Genomic DNA, 27,399 nt, shown 5'->3' with positions numbered 1-27,399 from the left:
GATATACCAGGGCTTGTTATTTGGGAGAAGATATTAAAGGCCTAGTGTGGTAGCCTTGTTGTACTGTTCTCAATACGACTTTTGTGTAAGAGAATCACTGGTCCACTGTTTTCCTGACAAAACCAGATGGCTGAGTTGCCATGTTCATCAGAGATTTGTGCCAAGCTTATTAGCATTTGCCAGTCTTGTGGGACTAAGAAAACTGTGAAAAGCGTGTGTGTGTGTGTGTGTGTGTGTGTGTGTGTGTGTGTGTGTGTGTGTGTGTGTGTGCGCGCGCGCGCGCGCGCGCGCGCGCGGGCGCGCGTTCTCCTTAGGAAGTGGACTGCTGTTGCTTTAAGGAGCAGAGCAGGCAGTCCCGATGAGGCTCTAATTGATCAGTCACTTTCTAGGCAGCAGCAGAAACCTCTTGCAGCCTCACTCCCTGTAGCTCACCCTGTTGCCATTGCAAGTTTCATGTCCTCTTGTGCACTGAAGCCCTATATCCCCCAGTGAAGTAGAGTTCCAGCTCAGAGAGGCTTCATCACAGCACTGGCAAGAGAAGACAAACAGAAATCTGCCTGCAGTGTTATCCATCCAATATTAAAACCACCCAAGGGTTGAGGAGTAGTCATCACATCCCAGTCACTCAGCCAAGCCTGCAAGCCTGAGTGCGTTCTTTCTAGGTGGATTTTGGAAAGCTTTCCTCGTAAAGCAGAAAGGTCTCTTCCTGGCAGCTCATTCCACTGGTGGGCCAGCCTGTCTGCATGAGAACAAAAAGAATTCTGCCTCCCCAATGTGGGCCGCATAGCCCTTTTTTCCTTCCCCAGTGACTTGTGAACTAGTGGAAAAGTTTGAAGACTTTCCAGAAGTTAAGCAACACTCCCTTTTCAAGCTACCTGGGTTGCCTTTATTTGTAGTCAAGTTTGGGCTGCTGAGGTGGCCTTTGCCCTAGTTTAGCATGAGCAGAATAATAGTGGTAGCTCAAAAGGAGATGCAAGCAATGATTATGGGATTATTCCATAGGCTTGTCCCCAGAGAATTTATTTGAAAAGCAGAGTAGATATTTTTTATTATGTAATTTCTACCTTAGAGCAGTGTGTCTATGTACATATTAAAACTTGGACAGTAGCTAAAGTTTGAGTGTACTTTTGTTAGTATACCTTATTTCTTCTTAGTATCTTGTTTTTCTAGAATGTTCTTACCCTTAATAAAGGATTCTAGGGAAGGGGAAAGATTGGAGGTTTGGCTATAGAGTAAACATAAGAATATTTTGAAGATAATGTTTAATTTGGATTTCAGTGGATAAGGAAAATATCCTGCTTAAAAATATACCATCAGGGCACTAGAGAAATAGCTCAGTAGTTAAAAGTACATTCTGCTCTTGCAGAAGACCTGAAGTCACATCCCACAACTCATATTGAAACAACCACCTATAGCCCCAGCTTCAGGGAATAAATCACCTCTGGCCTCCATGGATGCCTGCACTCACCTTTAAAAACATACCATCTGCATTTGCAAGTTTAAGCCTTGACTACAAACAGAACATGGTTTTATTTTTCTTACAGAAATACTAGGGCTAGCTCAATCACTCTGAGTTGATGAGTAGTTATATGATATAACTTCATGAGTGTCTCCGTTACTCTCATGCTTAATTGTGTCAATTGCTAGTACTTAAAGGTTAATGTGGCATGAAAAAGAATGAGTGTTCACATGTGATTCATAGCAGGCATGTGGTGACAAGAGACCCTGGTGCCATCCACTGGTTCTTACCAAGACTCTTCTGTGACCAGAACCAACTTGGCTGTACTTAGTAGAATGAACATGATTAGTGTTGCCCTAACTTATGCTGCAGCACCCCCGGAGTAGGGGGGCAAACAGTAAAGCTCATGAAACAAGCCTACTCATTGGGCCAACCCAGCTGAATGTCTATCTCATGGAGCATGAGGAGAGGCAAGGCCACCATACCAGCTTGTCTCAGAAGGCCTGGAAGCCAGACATAGCCTTCCTCTACTACTGTAGAGCTAGTCTCACTGGGTCACAAGATATATCTTCTTGCTTGGTTTGGAACATTCCAGCACCATTGCCTTCCTCCCAGGACAACATGAAGACGTATACATGTGGTTATTCCATTTGTTACCTTCTTTGCCAGTGGTCACCAGAACGTCTAGAAGGGGACAAGACAGGAGAAAAAGAGGTCAAGCCATGCAAGTCTACTTCACCACCCAGGGCTTATGGCTGGCAGGGGCCAGAGTGGCAGGCAAATGTGGAGGACAGTGAATTTCACTATCCTCTGGTCCATGAAGTTAGGCACTCTGAAATATATATGCTATATGGATTCAGAGTGGCAGTAGAAGGATCTTTGTGTTTGCTGAAAATGAATACACTGTTCTGGTGACAGCTCAGTGTTTCAGAAAGAAAGAGTAGATGTCTCATGAAAACAGAAGGCAATGGCTTCCAATTGCCTTCTTTCAGGGAGAATTATGTGTGTATCTTTGTATGTATGTATTAGGTATACACGCACACACATATGTGATTTTTTTTTTTTAAACAGAATGAAGTTGGCCTACTGGAGTTCTTCCAAAGTGTGATAAAAGAAACTAGGGCAGAGCCAAAAAGGGTGATTAACTGGGTCCTGAATACTCTTCTGTACTATTTAAAGCAACAGAATCTTGCCGTCAGTGAGAGGTGAGTGAGGTCTGGGGATTTCTTTCTTTCTATATCATGAACTCTGTGTCCAGAGGCAGTTGAAATAGGACAGAGTGAATTTTTTACTCTGCCAGTTCTCCCTCAGGGTTCCCTAACAAGACAACAAACATCCCCATTGTGTTCCACATTCTAAAAATACTTTCCAGCCCATCTGAAGATCCACTCTGTGCTCAGATCTCTGGCAGAGCACTGTCTGAGGTACTGTCCTAGGGCTTCGTAGCTGGAGAAAGAACAAGATGAGGAATGGGCTCACTTGTGGCTAGTACAAACCCATAAAAAAGCACCTGTCTCCTCCGTCTGATCTTCCTATGCAAGAGGCATGCAGGTGGCCCTGGAAAGTGCAGAACTGGGGCCTATGTGGGGCCCAGGGCAATCCTCAGAAAATGATTCAAGAGCCAAGCCCTGAATAACTTTGGGGGTGTTGAGTGAGTGGAGGTGTGGGGTACAAACATCTACAAGTTCCATGATCAGACAAGCAGCCAGCCCCGGGAGCTCAGAAAACCCAAAGGCTCTGGTGTACTGAGGTGGGCAAGCTGGAAAGGTAGGTAACAGGCTGGAGAGATGACCAGGAGCCACCTGAAGGATATTCAGGCCAAACTGGGTCACAGGGCCACCAGGTATCACAGAACTCAACGAAGAGGTACATGACAAAAGGAAAGAATGAGGGACTAGGGAGAGAGCTCATGTGGTGCAAACATGGGGGCATGAGTTCAGATCCCAGCACACATGTAAAAGAAGCTGGATACAGTGGCCATGCCTATAATTCAGCAATAAGGAGGGAGACATAGCAGGATCACAGAGCCCCATCGTCTAGCCAAATCAGAGAGCCCTGAATCCCAGTGAGACCTTGTCTTTAAAATTAGGCATGGTACTTCAGAAGAAGAGTCCTAACATGGACCCCTGGATGGCACACTCACACCTGCACACATGTGCATATATACCTGTCTTAGTCACTGTTTAATGCTGAGAAGAGACACTATGACCAAGGCAACTTATGAAGTGTTAATTAAGGCTTGCTTACAGTTTCAGAGAGTAAGCCCATGGCCATCATGGTGGGAAACATAGCAGCAGGCAGGCATGGCACTGGAGCAGCAGCTGAGAGCTTACATCTGTTCTGCAAGGCAGAGAGAGAGAGCAAGACTGGGCCTGGCATGGGCTTTTGAAACCTCAAAGCCCTCGGCTAATGACACACCTCTTTCAACAAGGCTCCATCTCCTAATCCTTCCTAAAAATTCTACTAACTGGGGGCCAAACATTGAAATATGAACCTATGAAGGTCATTGCCATTCAAACTACCACAGCCTAAAATCATATACCCATACTCAAAAATGAACCACAGGCTTAAATATGGAGAATGAGCAAGAGAGTTTTATTATGGCAGCTAGGAAGGTGGCAGGGTCCTGTTAAGGTCCCCATGGAAGGAGAGCCCAGGCCAGCGTGTGTGACATTACCTCAGCACATCTCATGACTGTCAAACAGAGGGCACTCTGGCCTGGACTCCCACAGCATCCTTTGAGTTTCTGCCTCTCACTCATTTCCCCCAGGTGTAACTTTGCTCTTCAGAAACTCGATGGTTTGCACTGAAAGTACTGTGGCCATTAAGAGAAGATGGGAGATATTTGGGAGAGTGTGAAAGTGACACAGCCTTGAAGACTGGAAAGGGTTTGAAGAAGAGATGCCTGAGTGATGTCTGGGGGATGGAGATGAACTATATTAGCAGACAGGAAGGAACAGAAGCACAGCTCACACTGGGCCATTTATTAGTATGTGTATGCAGTGCACTGGGGTGAAGAGTGGGGGGGGGTACTCTATTTAGCCAGGAGATGCCAAGAAAGTTCAAAGAAGAAAGGGGGCTAGAATTTCCAGAAGTAGAAATCTTTTGGCTTTGAAGTCACAGTCACCGTGTTGATGGTTGCAATTTGTGGCACTCCTGAAATTTCATCTTGGGAGAGAACTTTGGTATCTCAGATTCCCCTCTTCCATTGAGCAGATAGGGCAGCTGAGGCCCTAAGAGATCAGATGACCTTCCTCAGATGGTACAGCAAGTAAGACCCTGCTCCATTCAGCATCTTTATGCTGGCTGGTCACCTTGACTTTCCACTTTCCCGTCTTTGTGTGGGTCTGTGAATTGGAAGTTTGTTGAACAGCCTTTTCTCTCTCTCTCTCTCTCTCTCTCTCTCTCTCTCTCTGTCTCTCTCTCTGTCTCTGTCTCTCTCTCTCTCCCTCTCTCTCTCTCTCCCATGTCATATACACATTGATTTTTATACAGTCCAGTTATTTCAACAAGAATGTCTTTAGGGTAGTATAAGGACTTGTCTATACAGCAAGCAGAACTCTAGAAACTTCTCCCTGATCACACATTTTCACCTATCCATCCCCTACCCTCTGAGCTCTTCCTGGTCCTAGTGTAAGGTATTTAAGGATCCTTAGTAAACTCTGAATAGCCTTTTCAGCAGCTTCTTCCATAACTAAAGGGAATTAGCCTATTGAGTGAGTGTGAACCCCCTGGTTTCCTCAGAAGGTTCAAAAGTTCTAGGGTATAGCGAACTCTTCAAGGTATTCCATTCCAAGTAAAAGTATATACTAAGTCATCCCAAAATTACATAAAGAGGAAGCCAGGGACCACACAGTTCAAAGGACTTTTAGTCAGATGGGTGTCTTGTTCCTTTTTCTGTTGTCAACACCGACTCGTTAAAGCAAAGAGTGCCTGTATCTGCTGATGGATGGGCTTGTTGGCACAATCCTCCTGCCATAAAGGGCTTCATCACTGTGGAAGAAAGGAACCTGAGGGAGACCAAGCTGGTTTTTTTGTGTATCCACTCAAAGTAACCCACTAAATCGTCTATGAGGGAAGAGTTCTAATGACCTCCTAAAGGTCCCTCCTGGTCCCTCATAGAGCTTGCATATCAGCGTGAGTTTCAGTGGGGACAAACCATATCCATACAGTAGCCACTGACTCTGCCAGCCTAACTACAGAAGGAACCTTACTTAGTAAATGAAACTCGTTAGCCACCAGGGTCAACATGGCAAAGCTAACTGTAGCCTTACTGTGACTCTGGGCACTGCTTCCCACTTCCTTTTTTTTTTTTTTTTTTTTTTTTTTTTTTTTTTTTAGCTTCAGATATTTTCCATGAGGCTTATTCCTGCAGTTTGTTGTCCCTCTATAGAACTCAGTTTTGGTGAGCTTTTGGCCTCTCTGGAATCATGTTTAATGAGGCAGGTAGGAGAAAGAGGAGCCAGAACAGCAGTGGAAGCCCTGGACTACTTCTGCAGACTGAGGGGAGCCAAGGAACCAAGGAGGAGAGCACTGACCTGGCAGGGTGAGCAGGCAAGGAGCAGAAGAGGGATGCCAAGAAGAGGAAAGACCCAAGAGGCCCTGGAGAAGGGCTTTTCTCAGAGCTGGAGTCAGGGTACAGGGTATATGAGAAGGGAAAGTGAAGTGCTGAGCAGCTAGTGAGAGTGTGGTTTTTCAGAGAAGAGCTTCTCTAGTGGGTAGGGTGTAATCCCAATACATGTGCTTACAGAGGGCCAATGGTAACAAACGTAGGTTTATTCATTCATTCAATCATTTATTGCTTGCAAAAGGTACTAAGTCAATCAGTTGGGATGTTTCCCAGTAGGGAAGGTCTGAGCATGTACAAGGGACAAAATTAAAGCTTCATGACAAGAAAGCTAAGCCTTCCAGAAGGCTTTGGGAAAGGTGATGGGTGCAGGCAGGGTTAGACACAGTGGGAAAAGGAGGGGAGCTCTGGGAAGCACTGCGCCTCTCAGCTGAAGTTCCTAAGAGATAGCTAAGGGCATGTCCTGAGAAGGAGACCCTGGAAGATAGTGAGGAGTGGGGCACCATGTGGGGCCCCAGAACATCAGAGAACAAAAGTGCCACCTGGAGGTCCAGGTTTCTACACCTCCTTCCAGGAGCCTTTTGAGTCTTGGTTTAGCAGAAAAGAAGAGGGGCTAAGGGAAGTGTAGGACTGAGATGGGCTGCCATTTCATGGGGGTGGAGCATAGTGCCAGGGTGTCTCCTCTTGGGATCCAAGATGGAGATGGAGTTGTGATCCTAAAAGGGCTGTAAGGGACTGAATGAAATCACAAAACTTGTAGATCGCATTCCACTCTTTCCTAGATACCTTGTCTCAGAATTGATGAGAGTCAAGCACAGGAAGCTTAACCTTGAGATGTCAGTTTCTTTCATGGAGACACATGTACTGTCCAGAATCCAAGATTATCTGACAGCAGCGAATTAGTAGGCTATGCGGCTGCCACCACTGAGTCTGAATTCTGATGGTTTATTTATTTAACTGATGAAGGATGTCTCTCAGGATCAATATGACAGGTACTGATCATTGTCATGGTCTCACAAGTTTAGCCCTGGCATAGGTACAGTCTGCAGTCAGCCTCCCATATCTGGGTTCAACCAACTTACAGGTTGGCAATTTGAAAAACTACCACAGTAATGAACATGTACAGACTCTTTTCTTATCAGTATTTCCTAAACAACACAATGTAACAACTGTTTACATACCATCCATATCATGTTAGGTAGATAATCAAGAAATTATTAAGGCATAGGGAAAGATGTACATAGGTCCTAGATGATTGTATCACCATGTACAAAAGACATGAACATCCACAGGCTAGTATCTGTGGGATAGTGTGTTCTGGCTACCAGACCCTTGGGTACCAAAGAGCAACTGTATGTGTAGTGTGGCAGTTGTCCAAGTTTGTGAGAAGCCCCAAGACACAGGAATTATTGGCCTACTGTGTATCAGTGTGTTGTGAGAACAAAAATGTTAGTGAGAAATCCCATTTGCTATTAGGTCAGTGGAGAAATCAATAAAGGAACCTTATAACCAGACTAATCAATTAAGGTCATGCGATGAATGTCTTACGTGATCTTATAATCTTAAGTTCTTTCTCTGTCCCTCTCTACATCTTTTTTTTTAAGATGTCCAATTTTTTTTATAAATTTTATTTAAATTAACTGGGCATTGGTGGTGCACTCCTTTAATCCCAGCCCTTGGGAGACAGAGGTAGGAGGATCTCTGTGAGTTCAAAGACAGCTTGGTCTCCAGAGGAAGTTCCAGGACAGGCTCCAAAGCAATACAGAGAAACTACAAAATACAAAAAAAAAGAAAAAGAAAAAGAAAAAAGAAAAGAAAAAATTTACATTATAAGCAATCTTATTTACATATCAATCCCAGTTCTGTCTCCCATGCGCCCCCCTCCTCCCCCCCCCCCCCGTTCCCCATCCCATCCCCCTCCACTCCCCAGGGAGAGTGAGGCCTTCCATGCCTCTCTACATCTTTTATAGCATCCATGGTATGAATTTTTGTGTGTGCTCCAAAGTCATATATTGGGATCCTAGGAAGTGGAGTCCTGAATGTGGATCTTTGAGGAATATGATTAGTGCTTTTCCACGAGAGGCCTTAGAGAGCTAGCTTCCTTTAACTATTGTGAGGACACAGCAAGAAGGTACCAGGAGCAGGAAGGCAGGGACTCAGTGATGCAGGTTCTGTGGCACTTTGATCTTCAATTTCCAGCCTTGAGAACTGTGAGGAGTAATTTTTCTGTCTATAAGCCACTCTTCCTATGGTATTCTGTTGCAGTAAATCATATGGACCATGGTAATCATTGACTTGGTGACCTCTTTTCATGTTCTAAAAACCTAGTGCAACCTCAATGCTTATTATGGGTTATATACGTAGTCTACACTATAAGATAAATGGTAATTGTATTTTATGGATTGGAGAATATCCAAGCTACCTACAGATTGAAAACATACATTCTTATTTCTTGCCAGTAAAGATGGAAGGTTAGAAAAGACTATTGTTTACTATTGCAGCAATCTGCCTCTCTGGCTTTAATCAAGATCGTTCTTAGACTTCTGAGTATGAATTTAGTACCACTAGATAGTCTCCAAACCTAATTTCTACCTGGAATCACCTTATATCCATACTTTGGGATAAATAGTTTGAGAACAATAGGCAACCCTAAGTAAGATGCATGAATTACAATGTGGTGGTCTTGAACACTATTGGTCTGGCATTCATGGAAATTGGCACTTGGGATAAGCTATAATTACCTGCTTGTTACCTAAAAATTTCTAAAGAAATGACTAGTGAGTGACAGGAACCAAGACTTCTATAGAGGGTGTTTTCAAGTGCTCATGTGCTTCTGAGTCCTTTTATACTGACACACTTATGTCCTATTTATAAACGGTTCCTATTTTACCTAGTCCCATGATGACCACAGATAGTCATTTCATTATCCTAGTTACTGTGTATATTCAGAAGTGGCTAGACCATGTATTTGTAAAGATGTAGTCTGTGACTCCAGTCTCTTGTTAGTCCAAATGCATAATACCCTTACTCTTCTCTGAATGTGAGTTAATGTTGCCTACAGTGTTTATTTTCCCCAAAGTTTCTGTCATAGTATCTTACCAATAAGTCACATAAGTGGATAAATTGTGTTTCTAGGCCCATTTGTGTTAAGAAAGCTATTAAGAATCTGCAGATATATAAAAACAATGCATGTAGAAGGCCTATAAGGTAGACATCATGTTTTCCTTATACCCCTTACAATGAAAAGGAATGTACATTTGCATAAAAAACACTCAGGAAAGTAGTTTTGTCAGCTGTTTTGTTAAATAATTTTCAGGCTGATCCTTCAGTCAAAAAATATTTAATTACTGGATGTTTCGCCCCTTTTCTTTGTGGTTCATGAATTTTGCAGTCACCTTCTCTTTTGAACTAATTATGTTAAGCAGTTAATTTTTGTTATAAATGCTATCAAACAGATGTTATTGTTGGATGGTAATATAAAGAATTTTAAAAAGCATATTAATATAAAAACTCATTCTCCTGAAATACAAAATAATAGAGTCCAGTTCGCCTGTTATCTTCACCCTTGGATATGGTTGATTATTTAAACATACAATAGCAAGAGTTTGGATTCTGGTAGCCAATGGGCCCCTGCTGATGTAAAATGTTGACTTTCCTCTCTTTTCTGGGGGCCACTAGTCCTGTCACACCTGCTGCGCTCGCCGAGCTCCTTGACCTCCTGGACAGTAAAGCAATTTCTTCCTCAGCAGCTAAACAGGTATGTGTACATTCCCAGAAGGCTTCCCATTGCTCCACAATCCTATTTAATAGTTTCTGTAAAACCCAAATGGCATCACTAAGTGAATTTCATGACTGAAGTATTAAGTGCCCACGAATTTGAATACTGGGAGATTTCATTTGGCAAATGTAGAAAGCCAGCAAAGTGCAGTGCAGGGATTCAGCATGGGATTTTGCTTCTGGTTTTAGCTTATTGGGGGAACTATCTGTAGTCTGGCTTTTTCCTAAGTGTCTACCCTAAACATTGCTGAGCTCGGAGCCTCCCCATTGTCATGGCCAGGCAGCTGCAGCTTGGCCCCAGTCCACCTGCTCCTCTCCTGTCCTGACAAGCAGTTCCAAGGCTGCCTCTGTTCCTGTCACAGACCTGCCCCTCAGGAGTTGGTCCTCAGGAGTTGGGCTCAGTCTGCCGCATGCTTAGGAGATGGTATTTTTACATGTGCACCTAGGTGTGGAGATACAGGAAAAAGAGCATCGTGTAAAGTGGCCGCCTCCCTAACCACCTCCACTAACAAGGCGAGTAGGTGAGTGATTCCTAGAATGTATATTGAGAAAACTCTACAAATGAGTACCCAGAAAGATGAAGAACACCTAGGGCTGCCTCATCTCCACTTCAGAGGGCTGCACAGCTGTCAGTGCTTCAGCCAAAACCTAATGTTATTTTAATGGGGCCTTTTACATTTAATATTTATACGATCCAACAGTAGTGGCAGGTTACAAAGTGAGGCTTGGGGAAGTGGCTGCTTTTGGTTAATTATGAGACACCACTGAGCATATTCCAAGCGCTCTGCTGTGAAACTGGAGACAGGAACTGGAGAAGGCTCTATGAGCCGCCTCATGCGAGGCTGTCGGCTACAGGGACCCAGCACTTAGGAAGGGCTTTGCCTTACTGTAGATGTCAGAGGATTACAAATGTTTATGACAGTGCTCAGCAGTTGTGGAAAGAGTAGATGGCTCGGGGCAGAAAAACTATACACGTAAGAGCAGATGAATCATAGCATTTGAAATGAAAGAAGAAAAAACCTTCCCCTTGTCCTTCCTTCCCACCCTGCCCTCCCCCTCCAAAAAAAAAAAAACCCAAGTGTATGGAGTAAGATAGTTCCAGTGGGAAGAAACAGAAAGGGCTGGAAGATGCTGACAGCTCAGCTGCAGATAGAGACATGTTTGCATTTTATCAACTTCAGCATGTCTAAAGGAGCAGGTGAACCCTGGCTTCTGTGAGGCCATGAAATGAAAATAAAAACCTGATCTGCAGTGTTCAGTGTGCACTGCTGTGGAAATCTCTCTCACAGATCAGGGCCTTGGGGATTTTGTCTCGTATTTTCTACTCTTTGCTTTCTGTTTGTAAAAAAAAACCATTGATTTTTCTGAGCAGAAATAATGACTATTATGTTTATTGATTATAAAGGATTTAAGTAGCCATTCATGGTGATATTAGCCTATAATGCCAGTACTCAGGAGACTAAGGCAGAGAGATCTAGAGTTCTAAGTCAGCCTGAACTACACAGTGATTCACAGCCAGGAAGACTCTGCTTTCAGCTGACAGACAGACAGACAGACAGACAGACAGACAGACAGACAGACAGACCTCTCCAGTAATGTGTTGACTATATAGATTCTCAGCTGCTATACTGAAATAGTTGTCATTGCTGTTGGGTGAGCTTCATTCTCAGACTCTACTGTATACAAACAATGAGAAGAGGAGGGAGCTGGGGCCAGTCATAAGCTCAGAGGGATGAAAACTTCAAAGAGGAAGAGGCTATACTGTAATTTAAGTTGGTTTTCATTTAATGTATAGTTCACTGACTTTTTACTTATGAACTGTTTTTCAAGATAATCTCTAATGATTTGTATTGCTATGGTATTGGTGGTAATGTCTCCTTTCTCATGTTTGTTTTTTGAGTTTGTTTGTTTGTTTTTGTTTTTTGCTATCCTGCTGTCTAAACCCCCGGGGTGCTGGGATTTACAGCTGTGTGCTACCCACATGGCTGCATGATTTTTTTTTTTAAACTTTGGGTCTTATTAGTCTAGCTAAAGACTTGTTAATTTTATCTTCCCAAAGAACCAACTTGTTTCTTCTTTTATTGTTGTCTTTACAGTCTTTTTGCTCTGATCTTTATTATTTCCTTTACTTACTAATTTTGAGTTTGGTTTGTTTTTTGCTTCTCTAAATCCTTAAGATGTGTCACTGTTTGGGCTTGGGGACTGGGAAGATGGCTCTGTGTGTGACCAAAGTTCAGATCTCCAGTACCCATCAACAGGCATGGTAGCTCACCTCAGTGTTTGGAAGATGGAGACTGGGTATTCCTGGAGCAAACTTGGGTTCTGGGTTCAAATGAGAGATCAGGCAGAGACCAATCCAGAAAGACACCTCACATCATTTATCAGACACAGATGTGGACCCATGCATATGTGAGCACGTGCACACGAGTGCGCACACACACACACACACACACACACAAGCAAAAAGAAAGTCATTGAGTTCTTTTTTCCCCTTTTTCAATGTGTGCCCTCATTTCTACAGATCTCCCTCCTAATACTGCTTTTGCCTTAGATCACAGGTCTTGAAATGTTGGTGTTTTGTTTTGTTTTGTTTTGCATTTTCACTATTTTGAGGAAAATTTTCTATTTCCATTCTGACTTCCTCAGTGACACAACTATTTGTTCAAAAATATATCTTCAGTTTCCACCTACTTGTGTCATTTCTAAAGCTGTCTTGTTATTTACTTCTGGCTTTGGAGGCTGTCTTGGAACTAGCTCTTATAGACCAGGCTGGTCTCGAACTCAGAGATCCGCCTGCCTCTGCCTTCCAAGTGCTGGGATTTAAGGCGTGCGCCCAGCTACTTTTGCAGTTTTTTTTTTTTTTACATGTATTTGCCTTAGTTTAATTCAGATCTTGAGTCATTAGAATATTTTCTTTTTTTTATTAATTCAAGTTAGGGAACAGGCTTGTTTCACATGTAAGTCCCTTCTCCCTCCCCCACCTCCCCCACTTTAAACTTAAATATATCTAGCATTTTCCCACTTTCTCTCCCCCCTCCAGCCCCTCCCATTAACCCCATGCCTCAGTCAAATTCATGGCCTCCTTTTCTTTAATTATTACTGCTATCTATATGCACATAAACACTCGTGTGTGCTATTGCCCGCACACAGAGACACGGTGGCACACACCTTTAATCCCAGCACTCAAGAGGCAGAGGCAGGCGGATCTCTGAGTTTGAGGCCAGCCTGGTCTACTCAGTGAGTTCCAGGACAGTCAGGGCTACACAGAGAAACCCTGTCTGGAATATAATGTGTGTATGTGTGTATGTACACAAATAAACACATGCACACACACAAACCTTCTGAGTCCCTTAAAGTAGTTATTTGTGTATATGTTTTCAGGGATGACTTGGTATTAGATAACCAGTTAGGGGCTTATCCCTGCTGACAATGGATGACCTCTCTCAGAAGTCTTTAATTGCCTGTAAGTCTTGTCTAGGGGTAGGGACCTGTGAGAGTTCCCCCTCCCTCGATAGTATGTCTATTGGTGTTGCCATTATTGTGATCTTGTTTATGCAGCCACTGTTGGGGTTCCATGGGTCAGGTTCCCATCATTTCACAACAGACTTTTTGGTTCCTGAGCCCTAGGTAAGGAGTTTGTGTTGTAGATGTTTCAACAGGGGTTGAACACCCAAAGTCAGTTGTGATTTGTATTTTAACCAGATGTGGTTTTCTGCTGGTCTCTATCTGCTACAAAGAGAAGCATCTTCGAGAGATGGGAGATAGACTTCTCTGTAGGAATCAGTGTTTAGGATACAGTTAGGAACTACACTTTTCAGCTAAGTGGCAGTCGTAGGTTCTCTATGATTTCTCACTGTATAGCCAATGGCCTATAACTCACTATGTAGACCATACTATCCTCAAATCACAGAGTTCTGCCTCCTAAGTGCGAGGATTAAAGGCATCGTCACCACACATCATTTTCATTAGTCATGTTCCTGAATGTAAAGTAGTGTCTCACTGGATAGAGATGGATTTCTCTAATGACTAATTATGCTAAGCATCTTTTTACTTCTTATTTTATGTTTTTAAGTAAATAAAAAACTGTTGTAATTAATTTTAATGCATTAATGGAAGAGTCCAACAAGTATACTTTAGCCTTAGAAACATTATTGTCATTGCCTCTGACAGTCCAGAAGAGACTGCATGTATGACTAAAGTTAACTGCAATGGCTAACATGATAAAAGATGTACACAAAGACTTGCCCTGTCCTGAGAATGTTCAGAATTCCAAAAAACCTCCTTTGTGTTATAATCTGTTTTAATCCCTCTCTCTCCACCTGCCTCTTGCTGACATTGTTGCCAATTAGTTCTGTCCTTTTCACATGTCACTGCAGCCTCCTCCCCAGTGTTCCAGTGGTGCCTTTGAGGCTTACAGACTTAGTCCCTCAGGATTCTGGGGCCAGGGCAGTAAGAGGTGTCCACCGGGAAACAGCCCTATTTTTCAGAAATAGAAACCTGAAGATTGTGTGCCATGATGCACAACCTTCTGGCCACTGTGGACAAAAGCACCCTGCCGTCCTCTTTCAGGAGCCAGGTCTGTGTATTGAAGTGGCAGGTGGCAGTCCCATCACCTCTCCTCGCTAAAGACAGGACCAACTGGGACACATCAGACTCCAGAGCTATGGGCATCACAGCTAATTTGCATGTAGTCCAAGGAGGCCCAGGGTATGTCCCAACTGCTGGCCAAGCTACAGCTCAAGGGAGGATCCTGGGTGTGTTTACAGCTTCTTTTGGAAGTGGATGGTCCCTTGTCTCCTGAGCATTGTCCAGCTAAGGCTGCTGCTGGGACCAGGCCAGAAGGGGTCCATAGAGATGAAAGCCACATTTAACATACTCAGAGTGCCATTTAACCAACCTTTACTGTGTGCCTGGAGTGGGCCTTAGAGAAAAGACACCAGAAGCTTTTCAGATGTAGAAATGTTACCATGTGCCATGTCCTGACACTGTCACTTGACTGAAGTCCCTCTCTAGGTGCTTCCCTTCCCTCTATATCTCACCCCGCCCCTCCTCCTTGGAGGCTTCTTTTGGGTCTGTCACTTCCTGCAGGAATAACCTCTTATAACAGTTGCCTTTGACTCTTCTCTGTAGGGACACAGCTCCTTCCCTGACATTTCTCTTGAACCAGCCTCTCCTCTCTATCTTGACTCAAAAGCCTAGGGCAGGCAATGACAGGTGAGGGGCCTGTGTGCTTTCTTTCATGGTTGGGTAGCAGTTACTATTTCTGCCCCACCTGTGGCTCCTGACTCGTATCTGTGTGACTGGGGCTTCCCAGCTTGTGTCCCCCATACTGTTGGTGGCTATTTATTATCTGAGATAATACTTCTCAGAGTATGAATAGACTCAGACAGTAGCTGAGGATTATGCTACAATGGGAGCCTAGGCCACAGAGGCCATTATGTGAGAGGCAGGAGGACAGGACAGCAGGGCTGCCCCCACCCCCACCCCCACCCTGTGATTTCTTTCTTGCTGGGCTCCAGCCAGGAGCTCCTAGTCCTTGCTTAAATAAGAAGGAGCAAAGGGTTGGGAACTGGAGTCTGCTGTATCAGGCCCAAAGCTAGGTCTGGGCTGTGGAGCCAAATCTGTGAAGAAGACAACAATGGGTTCTAACTCCAAGGAAGAAGACATGCTGACCACTATGCTCCCAGGGGTTCCTGGAACCACTCAGTGATGTTTGCTAGCCCTTCTCCAGAGCAGCCGCCTAACATTTGGATAGACCCTACTTCCCATCTGGTGAAGTGGGCCAGGCACCTAGTGTAATTCCAACCAGCATTTGAGCCTTGGATGCCAGGCTGTCCTTTTGTCAGCCTGTTTCTGGGCCCAAGAGTGGTTCCCTGGCCCAGGAGTGACTCACTGATTCCAGGGCAGATTGTGAGGGGCTGGAAGGGTGCCCCTCCAGGTCTGCTAAACAGCTCTGTCTGCTTACCGGAAAATTGCAAACTCTCTGTGCCAGGGCCTTGCAGAGGCTCGTCTTCTCTTCTGATTTTGTATGCCTGAGCTAGGGGAGCTTCTTTAGGAGCTACACCTTCACCAAGTCATGATAAATATAGCTAGTAGACTTTAGCTTTTATTAATATAAATACTTCTGTAATGAGAAGAGCTGCACACCATCCCTCTGTTGCTTTCTCCCTTAGTTTTTGAGGCAAGGACCCCACCGAACCCGTAGCTTTCCAGTCTGACTGGACTGGCTAGCCAGCAAATTGCAGAGATCCTCCTGCCCCCACCTGCCCAGAGCTGGGGCCAACCTCAGGTTCCCGTACTTACACAGCAAGCTCTGTACCCACTGAGCCCATGCCCCCAGCTCCTGTAGTCTTAATTAAGCAAAATATATCAGGGTTAGGGCAGAGTATCTCCTCAGCTTTGCCTCTGAGCAGCCTCATGCCCAGATAAACCACATTAAAAACTTTTCTGGGCTGATTCACTCAGTTGGGACACTCAAACACACAAAGAAGTTTACCATTTTCCACATAGTGCTGTCCTGGTCAGGGCTATTTTCTTATGAATAGATTTGAAGATCTGTGTTCATATTTTCACTGAACATCTTATGTCATTTGAAGGCCTGTGGTTCACATTTCTTCTGTTTTCCCTGGGCCACCCCACCAGGACTAGTTGGAGCTAGCCAAAGAGGTGTCCATGGAGCACTCACAGTGGGACTCACCTCAGAGCATCCTGGGCCATCCGTACAGGAGTCTGACCAGCTGGACAGGGGCACCATGCCTTTTATGTCACCATACAGACTCCTGCCTTGTTCTCTGTTCTCACTTGGGAAAGGCAATCCTGCTGGCAGCCAGAGCACCTCTTCCTTTTTGCTTTGGCATGTATGCTAGTTACTGAAAGCAGTCTTTCCTGGAGGGAGGAGCTGCACAGTAGCACCATGGAGACAGGAGTGAGTCTGTGTCATATGGTTGCAGGCTGAGGGTAGGAGCCAAACTGAGGCAGCCCTGCATTCTCCTTTAGATGAAAGAATGAGGAAACCAACCTGACCAGCCAACGCCTTCCACAGTGTTTGCCTTTCCCCACGTTTCGTTCATTTGGGGATCTGTTATTAAAGTAGAAAATAATCAGGGTACTGACACTAAATACCCTAGCCAGATTGGGCTCTGTTCTCCCAACAGAACACAAGGTGGGAGGGCAGAGCCTGCAAGTTGTGATTTTAGTTGTTTTCTATTTTATATCTTCATCCTGAGGTCACTTTGCTCCCTCAGCCCTGCTTCCTAGCAGGCTGCTCTAGACTGTGCATGCAGCGGCTCCCTCCTGCTGCTTGTGTGGCCTGTCCCTTATGAAATATCACCTCCTTAATTAGTTTAGTGGGCTCAAGATAGATCCATCACCAGCCCTCTGTGGTGACAGATTGCCTGACTTGAGTCATCAAGTGGGGGGTACACTTGGCTGGCTTGAGTCCTCATCCTCTTCAGGAGAGGAGCCCGCCAACCCCAGGAGAGACTTGGGTTTGCTGAAGGGAATGTCCCCAGCCCTCTGGGAAGGTTATGGGAGGGGTGGTGACTTCTTCCTGGGTTAGGCCATGTAACTGGGAGCTACTTGAATCTGGCACGCCCTTCCCTGTGCTGCACATGACCACAGAGGCGCATGGAGGTGGCCGAAGCCCTGAGTCTTCACTTCTCCTTGTCTATCCTTCTCCACCGCAGGTGTTTGAGGAGCTGTGGAAGGGAGAGGGGAAGACAGCAGCACAGATTGTGACAGAACAGCAGCTGGAACTAATGCAGGATCGAGAGGCCCTGGAACAGCTCTGCCAGGCTGCCATAGATGGACACCCCCAAGTGGTAACTATCTCCAAAGGGAACAAAGTCTTCCAGTGCAGCAGGAATGAGGGCCAGCCTGACATCTGTCCACAGTTCCTGCTGCAGCCACAGCCCCTTGCTCATGAGGGCTGGCCTAGCCCCATCAGTCCCTACTTTTGTGTCAGCACCTAAAAGTCCCAAGAGACAAAAACCGGTGAAAAACAGCTTCTTGTTTCCATGAGGAAAGTTCTTCACTAGTGTTTGCTCTCTCTGGAGTTAGTTTAAAGGTGCATCATCGGGTCTCCAAATGCAAGTTTTAATTTGAGGGGTCTGCCACACTCAGAATTGTCATTTACATTCTGTGTGGCCACCTCCACTTTGTCAGGAGGACCTGCTGCAAGGAGGGAAAAGACCAGGAAATGCTTCCATTTTATGGCCTGTGAGAGGAGGGACAATGCAGAGAGGAAAATGATCTGTGAATTACAGAGAAAATCCTTTGACAGAAACATGGCTGAAAACCAAGTCATTTTTGTGTTGTTAGCATAGCACAAGATAAAATAACCATGCCAAGTTGCAGGTCTCCCTCCTCCCAACCCACCCCAGGTCTAATCATATTGTCTAGAGAGATATTTTTCAGTGGGGAAAAAATTACTAGTATCTCTTTCAGAGTACTGCACACCACCTGCCAGTGTGCAGGGACACTGGTGGCTCTGCAAAGAGCCTTCAATAAGGAAAGTGAGCCCACACCATCCCAGCAGTGCCCATCTTCCTGCCCCATCTGCAGTGACTGATAAGGACACACTTGGTTTCAAATTCGTCCTGCGGCACCCAAGCACACTAACTGCTAATCAGGACACTTGCAGAGGGAGGCCAGTACCATGGTTATTTGAAGGGTTACTCAGCCCTTCATGCCCCCACTACCCCCTGCCTGCCACAGCCCTCACTGAGCCAGATGCCATCCTGAAGGTTTGTTTTCTAAGGAAGAGTTCTTGTTGGCAGGGAGCAGGGCTGCATGCTCAATGGCACTAGAGAACTTGAGAGGCACCCCTGCCTGATTAGAGCCCATGCTCATCACAAAGATGACTGACTCAGGCTGTGCCACCCCAGAGGAGTGTTCTGGTTCCCACAGCAATCACTAGTGAGCACCATTCTCTTGTTCATCTTAATCAGAAGCCGAGGAGCCAGGGCCCTTTTGACAGGAACCTAGAAAGGTCTCGGAATTTAATCCCCTCCTTTCTTTCCTTCTTCATTTTACCTCTTACATGAAGGGAAGAAAGAGCCTGAATTTAATTTGCAATCAGTGGGTACCTTGCGAATTGTTGGTAGCAGTCTCTTTATTCTCACTTCCTAACTTTTGTTTTTACAGGTGATGGATGTGAAGAACAGAAACCCCAAAGCTATTAATAAGCTGATCGGGCTGGTCCGGAGAACAAGTCTAAGCCGCGCAGACCCAACTCTGATAAAAGAAATACTGGAGAGGAAACTGTCATTGTGAGATGTGCTGAGGTCCCTCTGCCTGAGGAAGGACAGTGTGGCCCTGAGAACAGGAGCCCATGAAAACTGGTGTTCATGTGGGTACAATTTGTGTCTCTCAGTCCCTGGCCAAGCTACACCTCTCGAGAGGTAACATTTTACACAAATGTGTGTCCTCTGAGACCCTATGACCTGGAGGCAGCCATCATGGAAGACCAGAAGCTGGAGGTCTGCCTCATTGTCTGGAAACAGTTCTGTGATGATGGCAGCGGTGATTAAAGAAACAACGTTTTTTTTTTTTTTTTTTTTTTTTTTGAAACAGCATGTTCTAATGTGAAATAATTCTAAACAGAATAAAGCTCATGTTTCAACCACAGATGCCCATGAATGCTTCCCAGGAGCCAAACACTAAAAGCTGACAGGCCAAGGGATGACAGTGTAGATATAGTATTTTCAGACCTAAAGTGGGTTAATGCAGATAAAAGTAACAAAACAGACTGATGCCACATAACACATTGTTCAGGCAAGGGGAGGGAAGGAAAGTGTTGGTGCTCACTCAGCTGCCAAGTGAATGCAGCTTACCTGTGTGGTTAGCTCCTACTGAATTAAAGTGACGCACAAGTTTTCAGATTAATTTAATGAATAAAAGATATACTGAAATAGCACATAAAAATTAACTTCCACTTCAGAGATTGTATACTTTACAGCCCTCCCAATATAATGCTTTAGGCAAAAAACAAAACAAAAACAAACCATCAAAGAGAAGATCTGAAACATTAAGTTATTTTACCTGGAAAGAATAAGATTATAAACTAACAAATCAGAATCTTGACCTTTAACTTGTTGAGGTCCAGCTGACAATGGTGATAAAGGCCAGTTGTCTCCATCCCCATTCCTATGATGGTGTCCATTCCTCTCTGGAGTCCTGGGCACCCCCTTCTCTTTCTTACATGCCTGGTACCTCTGATTCCACACTCCTGCTAATGACTAGTTTTTCAAATATTTTCTAGAAGTATTTGTCAAACTGACGGTGAAGGAGGGAAAATAAAACCAAAAACTTGGAGGCCCTCATCTTAGACCAAATTCTCTGGCTTGGTAAGATCATTTCTGGGGCCATCATTCCAGGGGCAGCTGAAGAATAGAAGAGAGTGGACACCCCACCTCCATCACCAGACAATGACTCCTGGTGTTACTATGGAGGAGTGAAGCAAAGTGACCCCTTGCCCAGCCAAAAGCTGAGATGCCAATTCTGTGGTTTGTTTCAGACAAGTAGGAGGAGATGATATTTAGAATGTCACCTCACCCAGAAAGCCAGGTCCCACATTTTGTTGCTCCGGTGAAAACTGGCTGTTCAAGTGCTTTCTGCTAACCTCTCTACAAGAGAGAATCTGTCACTGTAAGCCAGAGTGCTCATATTCAAATCCAGCCAGACCTTTGTTTCATAAAGAATAGTAAGGTTCGGTTTTTTGTTTGTTTGTTTTTGTTTTTTGAGACAGGGTTTCTCTGTGGCTTTTGAGGCTGTCCTCGAACTAGCTCTTGTAGAAGGTTCGGTTTTACAAACTCCATTTTTACCAAAAGTTCTGGCTTGGTCATCAACCCTTGCTGGAAGCACCGAGGAAGCTAAGCTAACATCTGGGCTCACCTTGGTGGGGGGGGGGGGGTGCAGCTGGGTAGAAGTAGTTTCCAAAGCTGATTTTGTTGACTGAAAAGTGAATACGGAGTAAGTATTCCCAGGAGAGATGCCATCTGCACAGTCTTTCCGAGGCTCTTCCCATCTAGCTCTGACAACCGCCTTGTCCCCTTTGTTGTCTTGAAACCCTAAACCAGGCTTTAAGAGGTCATACATAGCACAGCTACCAGGGAAAAGCCAAGGCCAGCTCTGACTGGAACCTGACTAGATACATTTAAAAGATGTGTGTATAGAACATCATAAAACTCACAAAGTGTGGCTCTGCTGGTGCACAGGCCTCTGTGAAAGGGACTTTCCATTCTTGCACGAGTGTGAATGTAGTCTGCTACCTGTTTGTACCAGGTAGAGGAAATCTCAATAAAATGTATGAATTGGCACCATAACTGAGGATACTGCCATCTCTCAATGGAATCCACACACCTGTAACTGAATGTGTGACTCAGAAGCCATGGCTGGCAGGGGAAAGTACTGGAAACTGATGACTTCGCAGTCGTCTGTCTCCCTGCCTTCTTCCCTATAGCCACCTCTGCCTGCTCAAGCCCAAACCATGTACCCTGCTGTTCTTGGCTAGTCAATGGTCCTCATGGGAAGCTAACACAGGGAATATAAGTTCATCTAGTCTAAGGAACAAATGACTGAGCAGATCTCTGCACCCCTCCCTTTGTAAGAAGGGCTGCTAACTACCAAGGTTTTAAATTCTGGGCATCTCAGTCCAAAAGCCAGCCTTTTGCACTTGCTTTGTTCATGCATGAGTGGAAAGTCTGTTCATTTCTCTCAAAGCATAGATAGAAAAACTACTAGTATTCTACTGAGGCAAGTACCATCCCTGCCCCCTCTTAATATCCCTGCCCCCTCTTAATTATTGGTAATCTGGAAATGTGCAGTGAAAGGTTTGTACCTCTTCAAGTTGGTCATTTCCATATTGTAGCCTATGGCATGCCCCACAATTTATATTGTATGTTTCAATTGCATTGAATTTAGTTATCATTTCAAGGACTCTAAAGAGTAATGAAGGGGAAACAGTTCATCTAGAAGGCCATGTGATTTGCCCATTGCCAGAAGCAGTGTGGACGTGGCTGCTGGGCTGCTTTGGCAGGCTCTAGGAGATGGACCTGGGAACTGCTTTTCAACAGTGGGGAAGTAGAAGACATTTCATGAAGTCCTCTTTCCCTAGCTCCCCAGGCCATGGCTGGGCAGAAGTCTTTTAAGCAAGATCATCAGCACCAGATCCTATGTAAAATGTCTACTGGAACAAAAGAGGCCTGACCTTTGGTGGTCCTTTTGTAGACTTGTCCCAGTAAAATGTCACTTGACTTGCTAAGAAAGACAGACTTGTGTGGCCTCAGCTCAGTGAAATTAAAAACCTGTCCTGAGCACTTCCATCACTTTTTTAGGTTCTGAAGTGACACCACTCATCTAAACTCTATGAAAGAACCCTGAAATGAACACAGGAACAAAATCCTGTGGTTAAGGTTGTGTGGGCAACAGTGACCTGGGTTAACTCACATCTTCAAAGACAAGAACACAGCTTGCTGTGACCAGTCCAAGCTAAAACCATCTGCATCAGCAGGCAAGCTCTGGAACCAGAATCCACAGATACTGAACCCCCCTGCCTTCCTCTCCCTTTGCCCTTTAGGTCCTTTGCCCCTAAAGAGCCTCAGAAAATCTCTTGCTAAAGCCCTGTTTATCTAGTTAATGAGCAGCTGAGAGAATCTGTCCTTCAAAACAAGTAATAGACTAATACATGTCTAGATGTTGAGGGGATTTGGGGAGGCAAAATTATTCTAGAAGCTATTCTGAGTCCTCCAAGAGCTTTTTGGGAAGCATTAGGTTTATGATGGTCATTCAAAAGGAAGAAAAATCCAGATCCATTCTCTTAAAATGGCTCTTAAAATGACAGACTTAAGGGTGGAGTACACACTTTGACAAGTTGCTCTAAGCCAGTATGTGATGGGGAATTGGTGTGTGACTCACAGACTGGTAGCTGGAGTAAAAGGGGCTAAGATATCCCCCCCCCCCTTCATGGTCTAAAGCTGCTGTGGCCTCAGCTGCCAGAGGAACTGCTGCCTCGGGAAAAGCTAACAGCAGAAATGACTTGAGATTTGCAGCAAGCTGTACATTAGGCTGTCCTGGGCCACTGACTTGAAGTGGCATGTGCAATAATAGCTGCCCTGCAATAAAGCCTTTCATAAAGATGGCAAGCTTGACAGCCATCTCTGCAAACACACAACTGCTAATTAGCAATTAAACCTGACTGCCCTTAAGTGAGAATTGGAGCATAGTCATATTTAACATCATACCTGTGACATGCCCCACCATGCTAGCCAGACTTCCCTACTGAGAGCAACCTGGGATACACTAATCCAGAATGGGTAGCCACAACACTTTAGACCTCTAAATAGAGCTGGAAGCAAACTTCAGGGATGCAAACAACTGGCTGCCCAAACTAGAGCAACTCAAAACATTCACAGGTCCAGTTTCTAGCTTCTATTCACAGAAGGATGCTTTGCTGAAAACACCCTGCCTCAAGATGTCTTAATGGGCTGAAAATCAACAACTATATCTAACCCAAAAAAAAAGCCACTTGCTAAGGATCGTTGCTTGCCACCAAGGACCTGCAAAGCACTGTATGGGATACCCATGTCATACAACAGACATCACTCCACTCTCAGCATGTCATAGGACTTTCCACAACGATGCTAAACCAAATGGGGACAATCTCATTTATCTCTGCCAGAGAAAGGAAGGGTTTAACATTAAAACCACCTTTAATTAGTTCTTCCTGCAACTGCACTTCAGATCCAGGAGACTGTAATTCATCCTATGAAACTGTGTTTTAGGCTGAAACTACACTGAATTTTCTTTGTTCAAATTTTTACATTTACCTGGCTATTTTCAAAATCAATTTTAACTATCCCTGTGTGCTCATGTATTTTGAACCATAAAATTCACTCAGTCTAGACCTTAAATCAGACCCTGAATTATGGATCCAGGTTAATGTTTGTGATGTTCCAGGAACCCTCTGCTCCTTGTCCCTGCTGAGGTCCGTCAGGCTAGACATAGAGACGCCAATCCAGGGCCTGTGCCAAAGAGTTAGTGTCTACTGTTGCCCCTCAAGCATGGCAGCTGATGACACCTGTCACAGGGAAGAGGACACAGTCCCTGAACCATATTTTAAACACATCAAATATCTTTAAAATTCTCTCTCAAAATGTATTACAAAAAGAGAGAGAGAGAGAAAAGAAAGGTTCAACCTGTTAATTTTAGGACTAAAATAAGCCACCTCTCGACGCTTTCTTTTCCCACAAAGAGCTCCTGTCATCACCTCTCTACCTAGTGCCTTCCTACCTGCCTAGAGCAGTGTTCACTCTTCAAATCAGGACTCTTCCATCTACAGCTCAGATTTTCTCTTGGCATGTCCACACCATTCCTGGCTTTGAGGTGCTCAATGCTCTATTCCCAGCTCAGTTTTCTGACTTGCATTTTGTTCAACTCTGAGCATAGCCCTCTTAGGGAAGTCTGTAAGGAAACAAATGGAGCTAGAGAAGAGTTGTCAAGTAAGTTTTCTATCAGTATCCCACCCCAGGTACCCTGACTTCCCAACCCTTCACCTGAGACTCAGGGCAGTCATCTCTGTCCCCTTTTAACCTAAGTCTACATCAGCACCTTGGGGTGGGGGGAGGGGGAACGACCTGCAAAGGCACTCTTTCCCAACAGGCACCTTCCACAAACGGGACTCTGGGGTGTATAATAAATTAATAAATATGTAGAAAAGGTATAGAGTATAGCTAAGTAGCGGCATGCTTGCTTCGCATATTTTTAAAAAGAATAGGAAATATGGACTTGAGAAGAATCAATACCTATACTGATGGGCATAAAACCACAAAGCTTAAAAACTCCATTTGCAGATATGGCTTCAGCATTCAATGATGTGACAAGCTCAAATAACCAGACACAGTTCCTCTTTCACTAGCTGAAGGCACTCTCTTTTCTAATGGAGACTTGTGGGCACTCATCAGGAAAGCAAGAGCAGGCCAGTTACTGTGCCTCCCATGTGCTGGTTGTTGCACCATGGCTAGACAAACTGCTTTTCAAGACAAACATGAAGTCAGCAATGTTCCATGAACAGGTATCAGGGGTTCTTGTTTAGCCTATGATACACTGCCAGGATGGCTCCTAATGGCTCACCCAGCTCAGGCCAGATCTCCTGGGAATTTGTCTCATGGGCTGGCTCTCCAGCTTCCTCAGTCCACAGCTGATTCAAGACTCTACAAAGGCTCCTCAGCTCTGCAGTGCTCTCCTGAACCAGAACCTGACTGACATACCAGTGTTTCTGAACACAACCAATGGACCTGACATCACCCTTGGGGCTCAGCTGAGATGCCCACAATGAACAGAAAGCTGGGCCTGGAATCCCTCCACTGGGGAGACACTAGCTCTCACTTCAGAGCTGGGTCCAGGACATAAGGGGACTTTAATATTCATAAATACCAGTTGTTTGTGGTCTCATTTTTTCCGTTTTCTTCCCTACCTGGTAGTCACTTTGTAGCCTGTGGCTGAAGTATGACCATGCTTCTGGGAGAGGCTGGTGAGTAGCCAGAAACACCAGTACATCTCCACTGGGCCATTCTCCACAGCTGGATACTAGACATGCACCATGGTCATGAGGTGGGAGTTATCAGCAGGTACCTAGTGTCACAAATTCCCTAGGACCTGTATGTATTTCCATCTCAGGTACCAACATGGTACTTGCTTCTCTACAATGTGCAACCTATTAGCAAAATAAACTTAACAATCAGTGTTTTTACAAGTTGTAGTTAGCATAATTATATCTTTGGTACCCATTCCAAACTCTGCTCCCCAACAAAAAAGAAATACTCTCTAGCTTCACAAGTTAATGTTTCTTGCATAAAACACTTAATAAGGATTGGGTTTTCTTTTGTTTCACAAGTATAAGACACCACACTTTGTTCATTTGATCAATACCTAAGTTCCAAAGTTTGCATAGGTATTCTTCATTTTGTGCAAATCTTACTAAATAAGGCTGTCTTGTGTTTTGGTCGTCTTCAAGTGATTACAGCAAGCTCCCAAGCAACAAGAAAAAATTCTGCATTCCAAATTCTTTCTGTGTGAATTTTTTGGGCAGGCAGCTGGGGTTGAGGGATTTTCCCACAACATAAGGCAATACGTGTGGAGCGATTGCAAGTCCTAGAAGTAGAATTCAGAGTGGCAGATGAGGTGTACCTGTGTGGCAGGCAGAACTCCACATTGTTCTTGAATTTGACAGGGTAGAGGGCGGCAGGCACTGTGGAGAAGCTGCCTTGAGGCTGCTGAAAAGCTGGCCCCAGCACGGTGTCCAGAGATCACAGAACTTCAGTGTGTGCTCAGTGCCATCTGGGCTACCAGCTGAATGAGTCCACTCCAAGGGATGGAGGAACAACTACAAACCATGTGAAGAGGAGAAACTGCAGAAGGACCCGGCAAAGGGACAGACAGCTCAGAGACTTACATTCTGTATGATAACGGGAGTCCCGGCTAGAGAGAGGAGATGCACACAAAAACTCTCCCTACAAATCAAGTATTGTCAGGAAGTATCAAAGTAGACAGTTTTTGATAAGCAGCTTTGCATTTAACATTCAGTCAAGACACTATAACCTTATAAAACCGAATCTCTATTAAAATAGTAGTATAAAAAAGCTAACAGCAGGAGTCCTCGAAATCCCCCAGGATCTTGTAACACAGAATTGAGTGTTCCTGGGCCAAGGCTGCCAGCTCCTTCAGGAACTCTGGGAAGAGAGCGGCAGCCAGCATGGTGTTCTTCACTGGCAGAGGCAGGTTTGGGGGTGCCCCAGCCACCTTGGCTCTGTTGCCCAGGAAGGGTTGAAGCACTCGTGGAGGGACATCCATAAGGGTCTTGTCACTTTCTGTCCTAGAGACCTCCTGAATGGGATCTGAAAACAGAAAGAAGACAGTCCTGAGAATATTGCAATTACAAGGGTGTGTGAGAGAGGCAAGTGCTTTAGTGGAAGCAATAGTACTGGTGCAGTTCTTTAGCTGACTAGATCCTTAAGACAGCCCTCAAGTACTCCATGGCAAGCTTGTCCAGCAGGTAACAGCTAGCACTCTGCTTGTAATGCAGGATCAATTATCTAAAATCCTATATGGGGAACCTCATGCATAGCTGTGGCAAGAATACAGGTTTGACAAACTCCCAGCCAGACACTGTGCTGGTACCCTGAAGTCCTGGCTATCTGTGAGGCCAAAGAAAAAGGATCATGTGAACTCAGTTTAGTAGTCCACGATCATCCTGGGCAACACAGCAAAACCCTGATTGGATGGATGGATGGATGGATGGATGGATGGATGGATGGATGGATGGATGGATGGAAGGATGGAAGGATGGATGGATGGATGGATGGATGATAGACTAGATAGATAGATAGATAGATAGATAGATAGATAGATAGATAATGACTTCCAGCAGTACCTGCTACCATTGGTGTCAGCTGAGTGGAGACCAGGCTCATGGGGAATTTACCAAGGATACCTGTGGCCCCTCTGCTCTCCTGACATCCAGTACAGGCAGGGGAGACTTGGTCACCAGGTGCAGCTCCTTAAGCTCTTGTATTCTGAAACTGTTGCTATGACCTCAAGG

General features: G+C 44.8%; 2 protein-coding genes across 5 annotated transcripts in view; one reads left to right on the top strand and one right to left on the bottom strand.

Annotated features, from left to right (window-relative positions):
• The window catches only part of Gatb (glutamyl-tRNA amidotransferase subunit B), an 87,237-nt gene extending 67,877 nt beyond the window's left edge, over positions 1-19,360 (top strand). For 2 of the 3 annotated variants that reach the window (XM_027392983.2, XM_027392985.2), the window contains 4 exons: positions 2,531-2,664; positions 9,705-9,783; positions 17,489-17,623; positions 18,948-19,360. In XM_027392983.2, the coding sequence (XP_027248784.1) occupies positions 2,531-2,664; positions 9,705-9,783; positions 17,489-17,623; positions 18,948-19,076 (477 nt within the window). In that variant the 3' untranslated portion in view covers positions 19,077-19,360. Of the gene's footprint in view, positions 1-2,530; positions 2,665-9,704; positions 9,784-10,249; positions 10,325-17,488; positions 17,626-18,947 lie in introns of those variants that run through there. The other variant, XM_027392984.2, reaches the window with a different exon arrangement.
• Positions 19,361-26,441: 7,081 nt separating this feature from the next.
• Fam160a1 (family with sequence similarity 160 member A1) overlaps positions 26,442-27,399 on the bottom strand; it is an 84,899-nt gene continuing 83,941 nt past the window's right edge. For both annotated transcript variants that reach the window (XM_035450333.1, XM_035450332.1), the window contains one exon: positions 26,442-26,695. In XM_035450333.1, coding sequence (XP_035306224.1) covers positions 26,442-26,695 — 254 coding nt within the window. The remainder of the gene's footprint in view (positions 26,696-27,399) is intronic.

This window comes from Cricetulus griseus, assembly GCF_003668045.3.
Source record: "Cricetulus griseus strain 17A/GY chromosome 1 unlocalized genomic scaffold, alternate assembly CriGri-PICRH-1.0 chr1_0, whole genome shotgun sequence".
Classification (NCBI taxonomy): Eukaryota; Metazoa; Chordata; class Mammalia; order Rodentia; family Cricetidae; genus Cricetulus; species Cricetulus griseus.
This window is presented reverse-complemented; position numbering and strand designations above follow the sequence as displayed.